This window comes from Micromys minutus (assembly GCF_963924665.1).
Source record: "Micromys minutus genome assembly, chromosome: 23".
Classification (NCBI taxonomy): Eukaryota; Metazoa; Chordata; class Mammalia; order Rodentia; family Muridae; genus Micromys; species Micromys minutus.
Genome location: NC_137958.1, coordinates 28,118,919 through 28,141,147, shown reverse-complemented (window position 1 = coordinate 28,141,147; position 22,229 = coordinate 28,118,919). Strand labels below are relative to the sequence as shown.

Here is a 22,229-nt window from a genome sequence, read left to right as displayed (position 1 = left end):
TGAGGAGACAGTGGGTTTCTTTTGGTAGTTACAACCTCAAAGAAAGAAAGGTGGGAGTCTTAGGATAGAAAAATCAACTCTGTTGATTAAGTAGCCTCCAAAGTAGCTGAGCCCATTCCTAAAACCATTCATTATCCACTGACGTTTAATTTATTGACAAGGGCAGACAATCTAAGCAAGCAGATATGTGGGTTCTATACCGGAGAAATTCTAACCATTTTGTTGGGTGGGGGGGAAGATAGCTATTTACCTCACATTTTAGGGAGCTGCCCTGAAGTGTTTTGTTGTTTGATCAGGGACTGCTGCCCTCTACAGGCTGTGGGAATAAGCACATGTGGAAGGTTCAGGTGGGCTTTAATTGAAATCATTTGTAAAGGTAAGAAAGGGAAAAGTGTGTGTGTGTGTGTGTGTGTGTGTGTGTGTGTGTGTGTGTGTGTGTCGTTGGATCTGCATGTCCTCAAGCTTTTAAGAACAATATACATGTATGAGAAGACATAAGCAGCCGTATAATCCCATGGCATTTCCTTAAGAAACCTGTAAGCATGCCGACAGCCCTTCCGCCTTTGAAATATGAAGGACAGTGTGCAGAAGAGGAGGGAGGGTGCGTCATGTAGATTTACAGCTGTTACCAACATCTACAAAGTAATCTAAAACTCAGTAAGTGGGAACTCAACTCCAAATGCGTGCATAACACAAATGAGTCTAAAGCCACACGCACAACCTTCCCCACAGTCTCAGCTTTTACGCCCACGTGTAATACAGTGCTTACAGAGACGGAGATCCGCTCTTCCTTTTTACTTAGAATTCATTCTTCTCCACAGCCATGACCTCCCTCTCTCTCTCTCTCTCTCTCTCTCTCTCTCTCTCTCTCTCTCTCTCTCTCTCTCTCTCCCTCTCTCCCTCTCTCTCTCTCTCTCTCTCTCTCTCTCTCTCTCTCTCACTTTCTTTTCCCTCTGCTTCTCTCTTTTCTGCCCCTTCTCTCCTTTCTCTTTCACCTCTCCCCTCTCTCCCCCTCCCCCCTCATGCCCCACAGCTGGTGTAGTTATTAGTTTAGCCACTAAAGGGTTTATCTGGACAAACATCACAAAGATGATGGCTGATTTAATTGAATTTATGATCAAATGTTTTTCACTTCAGGAAGAGTGGGAAATCACTTATGGGGAGATTTGAATAATTTAAGGGAAGTTCTCTGTTTGGCGTGATGTTTGTATATTGAGTCTTAGGGGATTAGATGCAGCTGAGGACTAGCAAAGATTTCATACACAGATATACAAAGATAGTCAGTAAGACAATTGCAACGAGGAGGGGGCCGGGCATCAGTCTTTCTCTTCCTGCTGTGCAGAATAAGCAATCTCTCTCTCCCTCCCTCCCTCCCTCCCTCCCTCCCTCCCTCCCTCTCTCTCTCTCTCTTTCTCTCTCTCTCTCTCTCACACACACACACACACACAGGGGCGGGGGCAGAGAGGCAGAGACAAAGACACAGAGACAGTGAGAGACAGAGAGACAGAGAGACTGTTCTGACTTCCTCCAATGTCAGATGCTGAAAATTATATAGAGATGCTCTTCAGCAAGAACAAAAACAAAAAGAGCAGACCAGAAAGCAATATATGTATATAAGACATTTTAAACCTTGTTGCTGTTGGTAGAGACACAGAATCTACTAATAAAAATCATTAGCCTGATAGATAAAAGAAATAGATTTCTGGATTTGTGCCTAAGGGTATGGGCTTGGCCCAGTGTCTGGAGAGAAAGGCTTGGTCAACAGCGGAGACAGGGAGAGAGGCGGCAAAGCTGTGCTCTCAGGCATCATTCTCCGTGCTGCAAGAGATAAGCCACCTGCCCTCCGCCTTTTCAACGTTTGAAACAAAGACAATTACTTTCAGTTTTAGCACTGAAATGACAGATCAAGTGTGGACACCCAGGACCTGCAAGTCACCCATTCTTTCTGTGCATTTAGAACCCCATGGGGGTGCGGAATCTACTAGACATTTGAACTTGGTAACAGCAATTTGTCTGTGGGTTTCTTTCAGTCTAATTGGGAAAACTGTCTAGAAGATGTGTTTCAAGATTTAGGATAAATCACAGTTTTTCATTAATTATGTACAATGCTATTTGTTAACATATCACTCTTAGGAAGAAGCTGATAGGGGAGACCGGAATCTTGTTTCTGCTCAAGTATTTACAAGCAAAACAAAATGGTGCTCAAGCAGCTCAGTGTAGTCCCCGGGGAAGGCAGAAGGGCGTTCTAGCTGCCTGGGGACCTGTAGAAAAGTATCACCCACGTTCAAGAAAAAAATATTTACTTGGAAATAAGTTAAAGGGACCGATGGGGAGGGCAAGGAGCACTGAGAAGCTCAAAGGGGGGTGACCAGGGTTTGTGGGAGACTAAGTGTGTTGTTGTGTTAGGGTAATGGGTAATTTACAGTCTAGTCTATAGCAACAGAGCTCAGAGAGATTCCTGATCTTCCAAATGTCACAAGTTTCCCGGAGGATCTAAGGTCAGAACTTGGCTGGAGGCCATCAAAGATGATCTCGGCTCCAGGAAGCTTCTTGTCATTCATGCCCCAAATGTGTGCAGTCTTCCAGCTCCTTCTCTGTGCACCGTTGGTTCCTGTTAATCACAGCTGTTGACTACATAGTCTTAGGTGTGTAGAACCACCGTGCACACACGGCAGACATCACATCAGCATGGATATCTCAGTCACTGTGCCCTCCTTGCAAGTGGGAGACGAGCCCTGAGAAATTCCATTGGGAAGGTTCCCTAATGGGGAGGGTCACCTCATTTTACCACAGCCAATCACGGTGGTGTAGGAACCAGTGAAAACAAAGGAAAACATTGCTGTTTAAAACCACCGCTCTCCACATTCTTCATCATTCTGAGGCAGAAAATTCACAAACATTTCTTCATCAACAGAAAAATATGCAATGAAGTGGCAAGGAAAGGGCTGGATTATAGGTGCTGCTAAATAATGTAGTTCTAAAGCATCCGTGTTTCTGCTTATGCGTGACATTTCAAAGAGTGGCAGTTTTCAGCACTCTGAAGCTTCCATATGAATAGATACGTACAGAGGGTGCACTGAGATTTGGGTGGTTTATTTGGAAAATAGAACCCTCTTCTATAGCATTTCCTATGTGGCAAGCAGGAAGCTGGCTTCTGCCATATTTTCTGAGCAGAGTGAAGGGAGATCAAGGGGATCAGAGCACAGCAGAGAGGTGAGTCCTTGAGGGAGTTCAAAAAGGGTAGAGAACTGTGCGTCGAACCCTACCAGTTCCCAACAGAGGAAGGAAGAGACACTGGCAATAGGCGAGCCTCTTAGGAGGGAACTGCGTGGTGTCTGCAGTAGGAAGAGGCAGGGGAGGGATGTCTTCTTGATTTTCTTTGATATTCCTTCCCTGCAGATTTACTGCACTCTAGAGCTACTGCCTTCTCAGAGTGTTTATAGGTATATACATCTTACATATATACATACACTTGTTATATATGTATACATGATCTAAGTATATATATTTGATATATACTATATATGCATATATACTTGGTACACACACACACACACACACACACACACACACATACACACACACACACACACACACACACACACACACACACACACACACATATGCACCAAGAAAGATCTCTAGACATCTAGGTGTAAAATGCAATGTCTTTTAGGCATCATATCCAGGCTTGCATAAGCCTGGTATACATTTGATAAATAAGTACTTTCTGATACAGATTTACAGTTCCATTGGTGAATATGGTAGCCACAAACTACACGTGACTCTTTACATATCAATCAAGTAAATTCAAATTAAGTTGAAGTTGAGCTCCTGAAGCATACAGTCTAATAATGGTTGCAGCAGTGGCTACTGCTGATGTCTGTATTAGCAATGCCAAGTCAAACTTTGAGCTATTACCAGGCTTCCTGACATAATCTCTTTTAAAACTCTTCACTAAGAACAGACAGTGATTCCTTCCTCATGCATAATTTTGAATGTATCTACTCTGAACCAGGCAAAGTGGATTATGTCTGATCGAGCCAGGGCTGGCCTGGGCTCGTTCTGTTTCACCCACGGCTCATGAGTACACAGGGAATCCTTTACCGCCATGGAAACAGGGTGGCTTCCTATGATGCCTTTTTCATTGCTAATTGACTTAAGGCTGCCAATATGCCACTTTCACAATGGCTGGACTTTGCCACTGACCAAGGCGACTGCCCTTACAACAAAGAGAGAAAAACCAGGTCTGTATGTGATTTCTGCCTTCTCTAACTCGGTGCAGAGGAATGTACTGGAGACACCCAGATTTCTGCCTCCCAGAAGTGTGAGATAATATTTCCAGACAACATGCTTGGTCCATTGGTACAGTAGTCAAAGAATACAATTGCCCACTTCATGTTGGCAGGGGCAGAACCACCCTGTTGGAATCTGTTCAGGGCACAGTTCAAGAAAGGCCTCTCCTGGCAGCCTACCTGCCCCTGGGAGCTCTGGGCTGCTTCAGAAACTGCTGCTGGGTTTTTCTCCTTAATGAGCTGCCCAGCAGAAGGATGGCATTAACCACACCAGAAGCCTGTGTGCTTTTTGGATGAAGAGGCCAAAACGTAATCCAAAGGATGAAAGAAAAAAAAAAAAAAAAAGACTGTTGCCAACTCCCAAGCCTGGCACATACTGCCAATTAGCAGGAGAGAAGATGGCTATTTCCTGTCCATCGGAAGAACAAAACCTGTCACTGGACATACAGCCAACAGCAGGGGGCCTGCCCTCAGCCTCCACCAGGAACTGTTAATGACAATGGGTTTCTGCTACCCTAAAAAGAAAGGGACAAGAAACCTGGCTATGACATAAAATAAAATACCAGGGGATAAGTTCCCCGGGGCGGTGAGAGCTTGAGGAACAGGTAAGGAGTTTGACTTGCAGGACAGGAAGTGAGTGGGTGACTGGCAGAGCCATCCCCTGAACTTGGTTGTAAATCCAACATTCCTCTCACAACAGGACACTCCCCAGTAATGCTACAAGGGAGGCATCAGCTGGAGGACTGTGTTCAGAAACCTGGAAACATGTTCTTTTTCCATCGAGGATTAAAATCGGATTAAAGTCAGATTTGGAAGATTCGGCCCAAAGATGTGCTAAGAGCAAATAAAACCTAGTCATCTCTAAGGATAGAACAACTGAACCCCTGTCATGAGACTCACAGGAGACGAGTCATAGTTTTTCAGTTGCATTGACCATTCGCCTCTCACCCTGTTTTCATATTGCTATAATTGATCAGTAATCAGAAAACCCCTCGGCTGTTTCTCTTTGTCATAGAACACGCCCCAACTGTAAATTTTCATACACCCTAAGTCTACCTGGTTTTGGAGGTTGAAGGACACTTCCCAGGACCCACACAATATCTCTTATTTTTTACTCACTCCCCTTTCTTCTCGGGACTCCATCTGTAAACTTCTAGGTGTCAAGGGGTTTATTGGATCTGCCTAACACATACTCACAAAATACTTCGAGGAACCGAACTAATGATTCATTATTATGAAAACAAATGTCCCCAGGAGAAGCTCTAGTAAGCAGGGGAGCTTTTGGGCCCTGAAACCATACCACTTATATGTATCCAAGAGCAAACTGAGAGCTGTTTGCTCATGCGTTGAAAGGACATTTTCAAGGGAACAGAATGTGGTGAGGAACTACCCTCCACACAGCCTTCTATTGCTACAATCCAATCTGCAGAAACAGGTAGCTTGTAGACACAGCCATCCTCAAGTTATGAGCCGATGCAATGTCAAGATGTCGGCCTTAGAGCTGATCACCCTATACCCCTCCCCCCAAAGCCAATCAATAACTCGGAGAATAATTTTCTTAAAAACATCACAAAGGGAACTCTCCAGGCACCAAATAAATTAAAACCGCTACTTTGAAGTAAATAGAATTATGACAGAAGTCATCAACAGTGAACAAAACAAGTGGATGACTATGATCTAGCTGACTCGACTGCTCCCCCCAGTGTGCCAACTGTGTTCTTACCTTCACCATAATGCTATGATGACCAAGAAATGCCAGTGTCTAAGCCACGTACTTCTTAAGGTATTGCTCTGTTAGGTCATTCTAAATCAGCGTCAAACGTGGCAGAGAGGAAAAGCTGGTCTTTGTGCTGATTTAAATGTTAGTGGTCCACATCAGACACCATGGCAAGAAAGACAGTAGAGTGCTTCTCACACAAATATACAAAGGGAAAGACTGTTCCTCCAAACATCATTTCCCACGCCATGCTTGACACACCTATAGTACAACTATCTATCAAGTGAGCTTTAAAATACGTTCTGGAGGTTCAGCGTGAAATTGGATAAAACATTCAGGGAAAGCTCAAAAACCACAAAATTGGGCTATTTCTAAAATTTCCAAATCTCGGCTTATGGCTCTGTTAGGAGATAGAAACACAGGAAAATGCTTCCTTTTCTATTTTTTTTTCGTGTCCAAAGGTAGCCTCATCATGGCCTTGGCGTTTGCTCCACACTCACAAACACCTACTATGCACATTCTTAGGGGAACGAAGTTGTGCTTAAGGAGCACAGGGTGGCTTGCAGGACCAGCACTTTAGGAGAAGGGCGGGGTCGAGCCTGGCCTGACCCCGTTCAGTGTGCGTGGGCCTTGCTTTCTTTCCCAGCCATGAGGCGGATTTTCCAGATGTGTCTTCCTTGACTTAGTGGTTTAGCCTCAGTTCTCATTTCAAAACTCCCAAAGCTCCCAAATCACTCAGCTGTTCAAAAAGTTCCAAAGCAAGCAAATGTGTTCTTGGAATCTCACCCTTCCCTTTGTGGAGACTGTATGCTAAAGCTTCTTCTCCAGCCAAAATAATAAAAGGTCTTTTAAGTGGCTGAGATTCTTGGCGGATTGCACATACGTGCCAATGTCGGACAACTATAAATAGAGAGATTTGGAAGAGAAATAGCGTGAGTCTTCATAATTCCAGAGAAATAAAATGGCCTATTTGGAGGCAATATGGGACATATTTTTATGAAATTCAGATTTATATTCATTTAGCCCCAAATCCCCTTTATGCAGGAAAAGCTTCCCGGACCATGCACTGCTAGTATGAGGAAACAGAGGGCCTTACTTTATTTTAACATTAATCATGCTTCTTAAACTGATCATCATTTATATACATATACATACATACATATATATATATGTATATATATGGCTTTTCACTTTGGGTATTTACTATACTTTTATGTCTTCTATCACTGCCCTGTTATTATGGAATATTAAAGGTCTATCAGAAGGTAAAATCATGCTCATGGTTACTGATGTAAGTAAAGTCAGCTGAGTCTTTCTGCTGGTGTGAGCTGGGCAGATGTGGTTCCCAAGCAGACTGGATTATTTGAGAACCATTTAGACTGATGTTTCTCTAGCTCAGGAGAACCCTCCCCAGTAGCTTCCATAGCATGGCTATTTTTAAAGGTATTGCTACTTAATTTTGAGCTTTAGCTTTTTAAACATTGTTACTAAACATTGTACCTTACTTAAAGGGCAGCCTAGTTTTCGGATTAGCTCATCATCACATATAATGCAAATAAATTGAACTGCTGGAAATTATTTGAAATCTATTACTAGAATACGAGATAATTTAGCAATTGCTTTGGTTTATTAACTTCTACAAATTAAAAAAAAATCTTCAAGGTAAAAATGGTTGCTATCAGCATATGTGCACTGTACAATGTGGTTGGACATATTTTTATGAAAATGCATCATTATTTTACCCTATACGCTTACATTATCCTTTCCTGCTTTACCCAGACAGTAGTCCTTCATCCTGAAGAGTCACACTGTGCTACTTCCACGGCATTCATATGCTTGCACGTGCATGTGCGTGTATGTGTGTGAAATCTAGATTCTGTATATAACAGAAAACACACCATAGTGATCATTCTGATTTTAACATGTTTTCCCAGTCTATCTTCCCTTCTTCCTGCAACAGGAGTAATACAGAGTGCAGCCTGCAGAGGGCGTGCCTGCCAGAACCGGACCCTTTACATGGTGAAAACAACTCCTCCAACAAAGATCCAGCTACACTGCCCGCGGGAACACATGCGGTACCTCCGAATCAGCTCACTACAGAGACACTCACTCAGCTGGGATTACCATAACAAGGTTCATAATAACCAAACGAAACTGACCTAGGTGTCCGTCGACACGTGGAGAGATAAAGAAAAGGTGGTAGGTATGCAGATACAATGGAACTTTAATTAGCCATGAAAAATGAAGAGCATAAATGAGGAAAATGTCACAAAATTCATCACCTTGTACAGTGAACATAACCTAATAATTAAAAAAAAAAACTACATGCATTATTTTTTAAAGCTTTGGAGAAGAGAAAAAGTGACCATACCAGTCATTCCTCTAAAGGCATGATTAATTTTTTTTAAAAAAAAATTAGTTAAATCCTTCAAATCACTGCAGAACATAAATAGTCATCCTAAGAGTTTCTCACTATCAGCTGCCCACCATCTCTACTGACAGCATTGATCAAAAGCATTCTTGTGCAGAATGTTTCTTATTTTTTCATTGCCAATGTCCCAGATTAAAATGTAGCCATAATACACAGCAAGACTGTTACAATCAGATTCTCTACAGAGGACATGTTAGAATGAATCAGACTCCACTCGATGGAAGGAACTGCAGTTGAGGTGCCTTCAGTGTGGTGTTTGACATGTGATGTCAAAGCCAAAGGGGCGGTTCACCCTGTTTTCCAGCGTCTAGTACTCCGCTCCCAGGCTGGCCAGCAATACAGACTGCTGACTGACATGCAAAGCCTGCATGTTTCTATTCTATCGAGTGTCACGCCGGTAAATATATTTTATATGCTTCTTATTTCCATGTCTGTGGGCATGTGTGAACCTCTACACGCATGTGGAACACTTTGGGGAGTCAATTCTCTCTCTTTCTACCTTTATATGGGAGTCTAGAGATTAAATTAAGGGTGTCAGGACATTGCGGCAACCTTTTTAACCATCGCAGAAAACCATTGAATAAATCTACTTTTATAAGATCAGATGGTGAAAGAAATGGGGGGAAATGAGTGTTTAGAATTCACGTGATAAATGTGCTTCGATCCCCAGTAATGTTTAAGGAGGGCAGTAGGTAAACTGGGGGCGGGGAAGAAACGCCCATTTTTATTACTCAGTAATACTAGTCGGTGACACTTGTTAGAAAGTCAGTTACCATGGTGTATTCTGTAAGTTAGTTTGCCAATGCTGAAATATTTCATAGAATTTGGTTACAAGGTGGGTCCACAGTAGATTCCACAATTGACAGTTCTCATACGGGAACCCATCCTGGCTGCTGGCTCTGTCTAAACATGGTAGATGGAATACAGTAAGGATGAGTAGTCCCATCAGTGGATGAAATCATGCTGTGAGGAACTCAACCTGGTGAGTTGGAAGAGAGAGAGGGGGAGGAGGAGGGGAAGGGGAGAGGGAGAGGAAAGGGGAAAGGGAAGGGGAGGAAGAGGGGAAGGGGAGGGGGAAGGGAAGGGGAAGGGGAGGAAGAGGAGAGATGGAGGGAGAGAGGACAGGGAGGGGACAGGGAGTGGGGAGACAGGGGTGGGACAGGGGTGGGGGGGCAGTATCTGTGTGAAGACTTACTTATTCCACGCTTGTCTAAGGCTTTTAGAGCTGTACACGGTAAAGCGTTCTGAAATAAAAAAAAGAAAGAAATGAAAACTGATAAGCAATCTAAGTATCAAATGCACATTTCACAAGCCTGCTGGAGAGGATGACTTGTTTATAAGGACAGTCTCGATCCTCCTGGTGCTTCCCAAGTGTGGGGATGGCAGCCAGGCACCACCACACTCAAGAAAACTCAGCCTTTTCACGGGACCTGTGACTTGACCACAGTGAGATGCAGGCATAGGAGGACCACACTCTTCAGATTGAGCCGTTACTAAACAGTCAAACAGGAAGGACATAACACTGAAAACAGGGCACACTGCTGTCTGGCTGAGGGCATTTTCTTTCCTAATCTGGTTTGCTTGCTATTTGCAAAATATATTCTCAGAACCGAACGTTTCTGCAGGTGAACATCCGGACACTGGTCAAGGGAAACTTGCCCTCTGTTATGTAACAGTAACTTTGACTGTTCTATAAACAGTCAAATGTAACGATGTTGGATCTCCTATCTTGTGATACAAGGTACTGACACATGCTTAAGGCCAAGTTACACATGATGCCTCAGCGGGTCCAGCGGAGTACCTATCTCCTTATAGAGATGTCTCTCTTGTTAGACACATTGTATAAGGCTGGTTGTGTGGGGCTCAATATACTTTCACAGGCGCTGAAGAGCTACTTTTCATTTCCCACTTGGTGAAGAAGAGGACGTCCTCTATCCATGCCTTTCAGGACTAGCTGTTACCAGCCAGTCATGTATTTGCCCCGTCACCGCTTCACACATTTCACATACTAGCTGGTACCGGTTTTAACTGGGGGCACCAGTTCTTTATCAGTCTAGAGATGCTTTTGAGGGTAAATCAAGTGGTCCCATAGGAGACACAGAGTCAGGTATGAAGATGACGGCTTGGGCAAGAATGAGTTGTACACATGTATACAACGGTGGCCTGGTCCACATATAATACGGGTAAAAATAATTCCTACTTCCTGACAATGCCACAGCTGCAGTGTCACAGAGCAATGTGTCTGTCACGCATGTGCTTGTGATGACACTGGTGCACACAAATCCACTGTGCTGCCAGTTCATAAAACTGCACACAAATTACATGAAGTATACTGGACACTGGTAGTAATAACTTATCAGTTCATCTAATTACTATAGCACACTTTCAATGGAGTCCCCCTCCCCCCCCCAGCCCCGTGTGTGTTCTCTCTCAATGCAGATCTGTATGAAATTGTGCTGGCTAGGTTTATAGAAACTTGATACAAGGTAGAGTCATGTGGAAAGATGGAGACTCACTTGAGAAAATGACACCACGACTGGCCAATAGGCAAGCCTGTGATGCATTATCTTAGTCAATGAGGTGGAAGAGCCTGGCCTATTGCTGGAGGCCACGTTTCGAAGGTGGTTCTGGGATGTACACGAAAGCAGAGTGAGCAAGGCTCGAGGAACAAGCCAGTAAGCTTGGTCCTCCACGGCCTCTGCATGAGTTTCGGCTCTGCCTGAACTCCTGCCCTGACTTTTCTCATTGATGGACTATCACCTGGAAATATAAGATGAAATAATCCCTTTCCTTCCAAGTTACTTTTGGTTATGGTACTTGAACACAAAAGGCAGAAACTGTAGTTAGGACAGAAATTTTCCAGACATTGTGATTGTAGGAGGGGATGGTCCCTGAGTATTACGGCCCTGAAGACCTTCCAGGGGAACCGGATGTGTTACTGCAGACAGCCATATTGATGGCTCTAAACCTGTGTAGTTAACCCATGTTAATTTCATGTTTAATTTGTCACAGAAATGTGTGAAAAGGATTAAAACAAAACTAAATGATTTTTAGGGCCAAGGAGATGATCCCCTGAACCCACATAAGAAAAGCTGGGTGTGGTGGCTCCAAATTGCAATTTCTTTACTAAGGGAGAGTCAGACAGATTTCTGAAGCTAACTGGCTAGTTGGTCTAGTCTAGTGAGTTATAGGCCAGAGAGAAATAATGATGCCTCAAAAAAAAAAAAAAGTTACTGAGAAACATTGCTGACTTCCACAAGCATATATACATGTGCACACACACACACACACACACACACACACACACACACACATACACATATGCATTACACACAAATGTTTATGGTGTGTTTGTTTTTTGAGACAGATTCTCTCTACGTATCCCTGGCTGGCACCGAACTCAGAGCTCTGTCTCTGCTTCCTGGGTGCTGGGATTAAAGGTATGCAGCACATGTCCCCTAAACTGTGCCCCCACAAATGTTTTTAAATAAACTAAATAGACAAAAGCTGTTAGGTAGCAGAGGCACCTGGATTAACAAAACCTTGGGTTCAGTCGTCAACACAAGCACTCTGTGCATGCCTGTAATCTGCAGTCCCAGCAGGGGGGATGGGGGCAGGAGGCCAGTATCCAAAGTCATTCTAGGCTACTGATTTTAGTCCTAGCCCAGGACACAGGAGACTTCTTTAATAAACAAAAGGAAACAGAGCAAGACAAAAACAACCTGGAAAAGGCCTTTAATATATGTTTAACAGAAGGGTATGTCATATAACTTAAGTATCATTACAAGAGCCTAAACATTTACAAAATTTTAAGTATAAAAGCTTTGGCTGGGGACTGGAGAGATGGCTCAGCAGGTAAGAGGTTAAGAGCAGTGACTGCTCTTCCAGAGGTCCTGAGTTCAATTCCCAACAACCACAGGGTGACTAACTTTTATCTGTGGTGGGATACAATGCCCTCTTCTGGTGTCTGAGGAGAGTGACCATGTACTCACACGCATTACAAAATAAATTGATTAATTAATTTTAAAAAGCTTTAAGCTAAGTTAGTTTCTTGTTGAAGAATGGAAATTACGTGCACAGTGTCAGGATGCCCACAGTAGTGGAGTGGACTATCACACCATCAGCTCAGACACACAAATCTCTGCGTTAGAGTCATGTACAGGGTTCAGCAAGGCCACATGCTGTAAGAGGCATTTATTTAGTGGAGCAGCAATAAGCCATCCCACATAGTTCAGGTGTAGACAGCTATCTAGGCTTGTGTTAGAATGCTCCATGATGGTCACATGACAACAGCAATTACAACAAGAATTACCTAACCGTTTCTCAAAACGTATTACTGCAGTTAAGGATGACGGTGTGCACATGTATATAGATTTAAATGTATATGTCTGTATCTCAGTTTCTAATATTGCATAGCATGGTTCTTGATTTCTTTGTTTAGAGGTGACAATAATCTTATCGTTGTTAACCAATTATTCTCAATTATTCTCCAACAATTTGAAATTACTCCTTTACACTAAGGTTTAAAATACAGCAGAGCCTAGGTTCTAGCACACTCACCTGTTAATCTTAACTACAGTAGCCCATGATTTCTTCAAAAAGCATCTTTTCCTTAGTAGCATTTGTCTTATATAAACTGTGACTTCCTTATATAAGAGTGGATAATACCAAATTCCTCATGCTTTCGTTGTTGAACATTAAATGTATTATTAAATAACTACATAAGGTCTCAAGTACGTTTTACAAAAGCAAATGCTTTTGAAATTACATTAGCTGTTATTTGAGTTCATTTGTATAAATTGTCTACTGTTAAGAAAGAAATGAGATTTGTTTTCAACTTGCTATGAAATGCTTAAGCAACTAATTTACATAAAAAGATTCCAAAGTGAGTCTTTATAATATGAGGTTCTTATTGTGATCAGGTAAAGACAGAAAGAATACTGACATCTCCAGCACCCTGCGGAACAGGGGTGTGGACTGACTGCACAGAAGTTCTTCTTGGGAGGATGAAATATTGTAGTTATGAACAATGGGAACAATTCCACACTGTTGTGAATTAGATATTAGATATATTAGATATATCTAGGTACAGAATGACTCCATAGTCATTCAAGCAGTTACATAACATGCATCGTAACACACTGATAACCAAAAAAAAAATGCATGGTGGAACCTGATGGAAAGTAAGGAGACCTTATCAAGATACACTCTGAGTGTTTTTATTATTCACCAGCCCCGTGTGGACTTCCACAGATGGCTTTGGATCTCAGAATACTGGAAGGGGAAAACAGAATAAGCATCTTTCCTCACGGATCTAAATACTGTCTTGTTCCAGAGAGATGGACAATTAAAAGCCAGCGCCGTCACTGACTGCCACCAACCCCAAAGCCAAGAAAATGAGTAAGCTGACTTTGAAAGGTGTGTTTGTAACAGTCAGTCTCGGAGGCACAGAGCTGACTGGCAGACCTGAAGACCCTCTGGATGGGAAATGAAGGCAGAGCAGTTTTAAACAAAATACTGAACCCCCAAGCTTGCTTAGTTCCCTTTGGAAATTTTGATGGAATCGCACCAGGATGTGTTTTTCTGAAAAGGATAATACACAATCTTTGCTCATCAGCTGTGTCCACATGAACATCTTTCAGGAACACCACACAATTTATTTTTCCAAACTGACTGGTTTCTCTTTAATGACTCATGTTGAATAGGTATGAGTTACCTTACCAGTTGATGCCTTCATCAGTCCTGTCTTGGCAGAACTGTCTGCTTCAACTTATAAGCTATGATGGAGGAAATCTAAGTGACTTATACTGTTTTTGTTACAGGATATCTCATGGCGAAGAATACTATAATATCAAAAAAGCAAACATGTGGAGTAAGAAACACAGATTCCTATCTAAAGCACAGTGTACTGAAAAGGAATGACTGAAAACACTATGCAGTCATCTACATGTCTGTTTGTCTATTCATCTATCCACCCCCCAACACACATACACTCCCCCATTTATCCATCCATCCACCTACCTATACATACATACATACATACATACATACATACATACTCTCACACATCCATCCATGCATCCATTCATCTACCCACCCACTCATACATACATACATGCTTACATATATGCATGCAGTCACCCATCTATCCATGCACCTATACACACACACAGACACACACACACATACACACACACACAAACACACACGCATACCCCACTATGCATGCATCCATTTATCTACCTACTCACCCACTCATACATACATTCACCCACTCATCCATTCATCTATCCACCCACCCAGCCACCCAGCCACCCTCTCACCTACCCACCAACTCTATAACCAAAACACACCTCATGTTTTCTTTAAAGAGCATCATTTTCTTATTAGCATTTGTCTTATATAAACAGCTTCTCCTTTCTGTAACTGTATGGGAAGTCAGGCAAACGTCTGGGGACTGAAGATACAGAAGGGAACCACAGAAAGGTTTTGTGCTTGCAAGGACCTGGCATTTCAGGAGGAGCATACAAGGCTGGAGGTGACAGCAGCCAAAGTGAAGAGTGCCAAAGAATGAACAGAGAAGAAAGAACCCATGCTTTTTTTTTTTTCTTATAAAGACTACTCTGGCCACTCAGCTGAGACCACAACTATCTGTGAGCGAGAGCACATGACTTGAACTATGGTGACAGTGTGAATGCAGTGAGGACAGGGATCAGAACCTGAACATACTCTGAAGGGAAGGCCAGCAAAGAATACTGATGTATGGCACGGTGGATCCACAGAAAGGGAGGAGACAGGGTGGTTGGCCAAGCACCTAACTGTTCTTAATTTCCCAGGTTAGGATGCATTGGAACTTCATGCACAGCTCGGGGTCTATGTTTATCTCTCTGTAATGTATCAAAAGGTCGTTAGCTTGCAGTGTTCATGGAGTTTCCCAGTTCTTATTCAAGTAGACACATCTGACATCATTTTATAGTCACAGGTGTAGAAAAAGGGAACAAAGAGCTGGAGAGGTGGCTCAGTGGTTAAGAGCACTGACTGCTCTTCCAGAGGTCCTGAGTTCAAATCCCAGCAACCACATGGTGGCTCACAACCATCTGTAATGGGATCTGATGCTCTCTTTTGGTATGTCTGAATTATATAATAAATACATAAATAAATCTTTAAAAAAAAGAGAACAGAAATCAGACATTAAGTTATAGTGGTGTGTGTGTACATGTGTGTGTGCGCGCGTGCATGCGTGCCAACCATCTGCCTAACTGTAGATGTCCATTGTTCTGAAGATGTGTTCCTTACCATGATCTATTTATTTTAATAGGATGCATAATTTTTGATTGACGCAGACAGCATTATACACAGGGAAGTTCAGGCAGCCGGAGCGGTAGAGCAGATGAAAGGGTTATTCTATGCCTAAGACTGAAGGGACAAGGGAGGGAGAAATGGGAAGAGGAGTTCTTTGCTAAAGTTTTTAGAAAAGTATCATCTAAAGTCTGATATTTGCAAAGCAAGAAGTATTTCAAAATTTAATTACATCAAATGTCCTTGTAAAACAAATTGAATTCTCTTAACTTTGTAGTTGCTACAGAGCAATTTGAGTAATTTGTATCATTTAAGAAGAACAAGAAGTCTATTACAGATAAAACCAACACAACCTTGCATTTACGAGAACATTATTCTTACATTTAATTAGTGACTACACATAAATATTAGTTCTAAGCAACGCCTCCATTTAAAGCTTGACAAGATATGCTAATAGAAATTTTTTAGGAATCTGTCATTTTTTAACTGTGTATAAGAGACAGGGCGGAAATTAAATGTATCCTGTGATGTGGGAGTAAAATGTGAAAATACTGAAGGTTCACTGTTACATGTGCATCCCCATCCACATCAAATCTCAATTCCGTCGGCACACATTCCCTGTACATTTGCCTATGTGTCACCTGAGGCCCTGGGCACACACAACAGCTCACACCCATGTGTACACATGCAAAATTACAGACTCCCACTGCTACACGGATACAGACAGAGCTCCCAAAGTCAGAGTGACTAAACAGATATTCTTTCCCACATGAGGACAAAATAAACAAGCATCTGGAGCCCAGGAACACACGGTATTTCCTGCACCTCACATCTTCCTAACTGGCTACATACACAGCTTTCAGAGCAAGCCCATCTAGTTGAATGAACAGCATCAGAAACCAGCACAGAGTAAGCAACAGTAAACTCAGTGCACGTAATGCCATCTGATTATTCGGGTATTTGCATATGCATCCTCTGTCCCGGTCACCTTCAGTTGACTGTAGTGTTTTTTGTTTCTGTCACATTAGCTCTCTCTTCCCAGTCATGTTTAAACTAGGGGTTCAGAGAGCTGTCCTTAAAGCACTGACTAAGTCAGCCTCACCAAGGACTGCAATTAATTTAAACCTGCAGGCTGACTTTCACCTTCTCTTGTAGAGGGACACTGCAGAGAAGGATCGTGGCACAGCAGGATACCAAGAAGAGACCTCAGAGAAGAAATCACTGGCTAGGTGACATGACTCAGGGGACAGAAGACTGGAAGGGATTTTCCTCAAACCCAGTGCCTGTGCCCTGCAACTATGCAACTAGGAGACATTCCATAAGCAAGCAACTGGAGAGCAACATTTTCTGGCTTAAAAGCGCTCCACCTGACATGCCTTGAAGCAAGCGGTAACCCTCCGGAAGGTAAAGCCTCAGCTGGATCCTAACGCACGTGCTCATAAGTACGCACTGCGTTATCCAAGGGCTTCATTTTAATTTCTAATCTTCTCTTTTTACCGTGTTTCCATAACTTTACAAGATACTGCCGAATTTAGAACCTCATTTAGAGGACATATTGAGTAAACCGTCCAACCAACCAATTAAAAAACACCCAAGTCCAGTTTGTCCAAAAGATATGAAAGGCTGAATGTGGATATTCCTCAGGAGAGCAGCACGGAGATCCCCAAATGTCTCAATAACAGATCTAATACTATGTAACATATTAGTACCACAGGATGACAATTTGCTTAGAACTTGATATAAAAATGACTATGTATTTATGAATACACATACATATATATCCCAGTTAAACACAAAGGGAAAAAACAAAGACAATTAATCACAAAGAAAACAGAAAATGAAAAGGCCATAAATTTGAAAGAGAGCAAGGGGCAGGGGCATGAGTATGTCTGAAGACAGGAAAAAGGGACAAATAATATTATAATCTCAAGAAGTAAAAAAAACAATGTACAAACTACTGCAGGTCTGTTGGGCTAATCATTCTTTAGAATGGAGTCTACTTGGCTAGTTTCCAATTTGAATTTATAATTTCTTTTTATTTTAAATATTACATATTTTACACATTAAAATATAGGTGTATTTACTTAGCTGGTTGAAAAAAGTGAACTTAAACAAAGAACCATGGGCATCCTAGAGGCCCCCTCTCTCTGACAGGGGCATAGAGGTATGGAGAAACCCCAGCAGCTTTCTTGGGATTGCTTCATTTCAGGACACCGACTTGGCCTTTCTGAGTGAGTTCTGACGATGAATCACTGCACTTATATTCCAAGCAAGCACCCCAACTGTATGCTTATATAACAGATCATATCCTCACATCCCTTTGGGTAGAAGTCACCGTTCACCCTCTCCCTCATTCCACAAACACTTTGTGTCTGTCTACCCTGTGTCCGGTGCCATGACAACAGCAGGAAACAAAAGAATGATAAAGGGAAGTAGCCCTACAGGCAAATATGCAAAGCTACATGCTGGGCCCTCCACAGAAGAAAACCATGCTCACACATGCTCGCGAGGACCAGCAGGATTGTTTTATGTACTGGTATTTATGAGGAGAGCCAAGCAAGACATGAGCACTTCAGTTAGGGTTCTGATACAGCTACCTAAAAAGCCAGACCTGATAGTCCTTGGAACACGAGTATAGGAAAATTCACATCTACCAGAAGAGAGCTCGTTCTAGAGGAGAGGGCAGTGTCTTCCAAACTCTGAGGGCTTTAGTTGTGGTAATGCCACGGTGATTACAATGGGCATTCGAGGAACCCTACCTCTGCTGTGTAACTGATGCACATCTTCATGGATGACTTGAAATCCCCTAATATACCACATCTGTGAGTTGACAGGTCCCCAGCAGGAGCACGGATAGGCTTTTCCATGACACAGGAATCCTGAACTAGAACTGTAGTTCATCGCTACCCAGAGGTGTTGCAGTAATTATTGAAATAGGAGTATCTTATCTCTTTATAGGCCCCGAGCTCTCACTCCCTGGGCGCCACTTTTAGTATGGAGCAAGCACACAAACTCTCTCACTTGGTCCAAGCCACCCCCACGGTCTTACCCTTCCCACTCGACTGCCTACGTCCCGGGTGGAATTACCACCCTGCCCAGCACAAACATGACTCCAAGGCCCGATAGCTTTTCATAGAGGTTTATATATCAAACTCTCAACCTATAAACCCTCGACACAATAAGATTACATCAAGTAGACAAAGATACAAATGCCCTTCTATATGAGATATAAGACCTATAAAATTCTTAAAATGTTCATAGCTACCCAACGCCAATTAAGCCCACCTGGATACATTTCATCCTTCTTGTTCTCCATCTTGTTCCTTCTCCTCCCTCGCTCTCTCCTTTTCCTCTCCTCTGACCCTCTCTCTCCACCTCCCTTCCCCTACCCAATCACCGCTCTGGCCTTTGTTTAACAAATTAAAATCAGAAGGTTCTGATGAAGTCCTAAATACTGACTAGGATGCACTTCTTGGGGAAGTGGAATTAGCATTAAAATACAAACGGTTGTGTTTCACAGAGGCCTGTGTGAAAATGCTGAGAAAGCACCCTCATACCTCAGCATGTGCCTGGCTACCATAGTCATCCCCCCAGTTCCCAGTGCTTTGCTTTTTCCAGGCAGCAGAAGCTTCTAGACTGAGGCCATTCCACTCCACTCATTAAGCATTTCCGTCTTTAATGGTACACAGGCACATGTGGGTTCAGGAACATCTCTGGAGGAGGTGTTCCAGACATGTGTACTTCCTCCCGTACAAGACAGAGCACCTCCCTTTCCACATGTATAAAAGTTTCAGAGTGGACTCCACGGGAACAGACTGACAACTCCTCTCAAAGAAGGAGAGAGAACAGAAGTAGACACCTTCACTAGAGCGGGAAGCAGCTGGAGTGGTGATGCCCAGTGTCTGTAGGACTGTAGTAGTCCTGGGTGGGGATGGGGAGGCTACCCCCTTCATCTTATACACAAGCACAGAGAGGCATCCACAGTGTTGCCCAAGACGGTGATGCAGGCTAGTGGCAAAGGCTGGAGAGGGGAATATGTGCTCCAGTCTCTTGTTACCAAAGACTGGGAGATGCTTCTGCCTCCCATGCAGCCTTCAAATAGCAACTCACTATATTCCTCAGAGTGTGGCTGAGCGGGGGACGGCACTACGTTGCACACAGGTGGAAACTGAGGCACAGACACTGGAGAACATACATAATATAACATCCAGCTCACATAACATCCAGCTCACACATAACATACAGCTCACATGTAATATACAGCTCACACATAACATACAGCTCACACATAACATACAGCTCACACATAACATACAGCTCACATGTAATATACAGCTCACACATAACATATGGCTCACACATAAGATCCAGCTCAAACATACCATACAGCTCATATATAACACAGAGCTCACACATAGACCCAGGCTATGAAGGTACTCTGTCCAGAGTTGCAGTCTATGGTCCAGTCATTACAACAAGAGGCATGTCTTGGTCGTGAGGGACTTGAAGTTTTACCCTCAAGTCGCAAAGCCAGATCAAAGCTCTTCAGCAGTAACAGAAACCCTGAATATAAGCAACCCTTGTGTGTAACATCCTGTCTGTCTGCCTCCTGGCTGACTTCACTTATACCTGTCCTTGAAGCCATGGCTTTTTGGGAACTTTTCTATCTCTAGTTCCCATCTTCCTCTAGGAGTAATTTCAGACACATGCTGTCAAAACCAGTGAGGGTTCTGAAGATACAAATTCAGATTTTCATGCTTGCAGGGTGAGTATTTTACCTACTTAGCCGTCTTCCCACCTCAATGATTATTACTGCACTGTGGGTATTTGTCTTGAAGGAGACCTAAGACAATGGTCTAATGAAGATTTGAAACCACAGCAGAATGAAGTTGTTACTGTTTTCCAAGTCAGGAGAACAAGAAAGCGCAAAGGGATTAACAGTGAGCCAGCCATCACTTCTTCCTTTCTTTATGAGACACATCAGTCCCCCACTGGGCCTGTGTTCACAGTGCAGCATCAGTGGTGTTGACTTAGTAGAGACTAAAATGTGCCTATAGCTGAGGCTTCCATTATTTCCTTCTGCCTTTCAGGAGGAAAAGGCAGAACATTTCCCCATAGCTGTAACCCCATGAAGGATGGGAAAATGCAGGGAACGAACCTAACACAACCAACCTGCATCCTAGAACCAGGAATTTTAAGAACCAGCCAAGCTCAACCAATCCTCAGCTTGCCACATAGGAAAATACCAATTAACCTACCCTTCTGGTGCGTGGCTGTGATTTGTGTGTGCGGTGCAGAAGCTGCTTTGAGAACTATCAAGCAGTTTGACTGCTGACTGCAGTTTGATTGTGGTTCAGGTTGCAGTGTGTTATCAAGCACGGCTTTTCTTCTACGCCTTCAGATTCATCCCTCTAGACTGAATACCTGCTCCATTAGAGAGACCTCATGGGGCTGATAAAAGCACTTGGTGTACAGTAAAACAGCTACAGAACATGAAGTAATAGCCACAAGCTAGACCAGGAAATGGTTACATTTATTCTGTTTCTAAAAACTCTCAATTCTACAAGACACGCAGAAAGTCTGAGATTACTGAGCACCGCACTATACTTTGTGATCTCAGAGTTCCCAGGGGTTGGAGACAGAGAGTATTTTCCACCAGCACCTGTTCAAACACACCATGAATTTCTCACAGTGGCACAGAGTTACTCGTATGGGAAGATACCGTGTTCTACTATGTTAAGGTTCCACATCAAAAACCAATATGAAAACTAGCGTCACATTCTTGGTTTTATGTCCAAGTTCCCAATCACCTCATCTTCCTCCTGAAGCTGTGATTCATCTTTTGGAAAGGAAATGCCCAAAAGTTCCAGGAGTTATGAAGGAAGTTTTACATCGTGGATTTCTGCTTATGCCCTTGCTGACATTTGTTTGTGAACAGAATAAATATAACACACCAAGAAACTAAAGACAGAAATAAGCAATGACCTCTACAGTAATGCCCCTGGAATATAACAACTCAATCAAATGTAGACCAGGCTGGTCTCAAACTCAGAGATCTGCCTGCTTCTGCCTCCTGAGTGCTGGGATTAAAGGCATGGGCCACCACACTCAACTGCACTTAATTCATATCTATATGCTCAGGGCAAAAGTTTAACTTCTTTCCCTTAAATATAACAGTAGCCAAATCATACAAGTTAGGCAGTAGACAGTAGGCAAAGACTTTCTGTGGTAACAACTGATAGCGTGTATTCAATTTGGTGACGTGAAGCGTGATTAAAACTGAGGCTGCAAATTATAAAATTTGTAGGCTTAGGAAAAGTAGGAACATGTTTCTTTAAAATTAAAGATTAAGAAATCCACTTTGAAGAAGCTCACTTTCGCTTAAGTATTTATTTCATGTTTTCTGATGCTTTGTGGACATTCTATTGGCTTCCACTGTTATCGACATTACTGGTGAAAGTGAATGAGACATTCTTTAAGAAGACAA

The 22,229-nt window shown here is 42.8% G+C and overlaps 1 protein-coding gene across 1 annotated transcript in view; it reads right to left on the bottom strand.

The window, feature by feature from the left end:
* CDK14 (cyclin dependent kinase 14) overlaps positions 1 to 22,229 on the bottom strand; it is a 511,537-nt gene that overhangs the window by 95,795 nt on the left and 393,513 nt on the right. Inside the window, exon 12 of the mRNA XM_080936223.1 lies at positions 9,639 to 9,687. Coding sequence (XP_080792349.1) covers positions 9,639 to 9,687 — 49 coding nt within the window. The remainder of the gene's footprint in view (positions 1 to 9,638; positions 9,688 to 22,229) is intronic.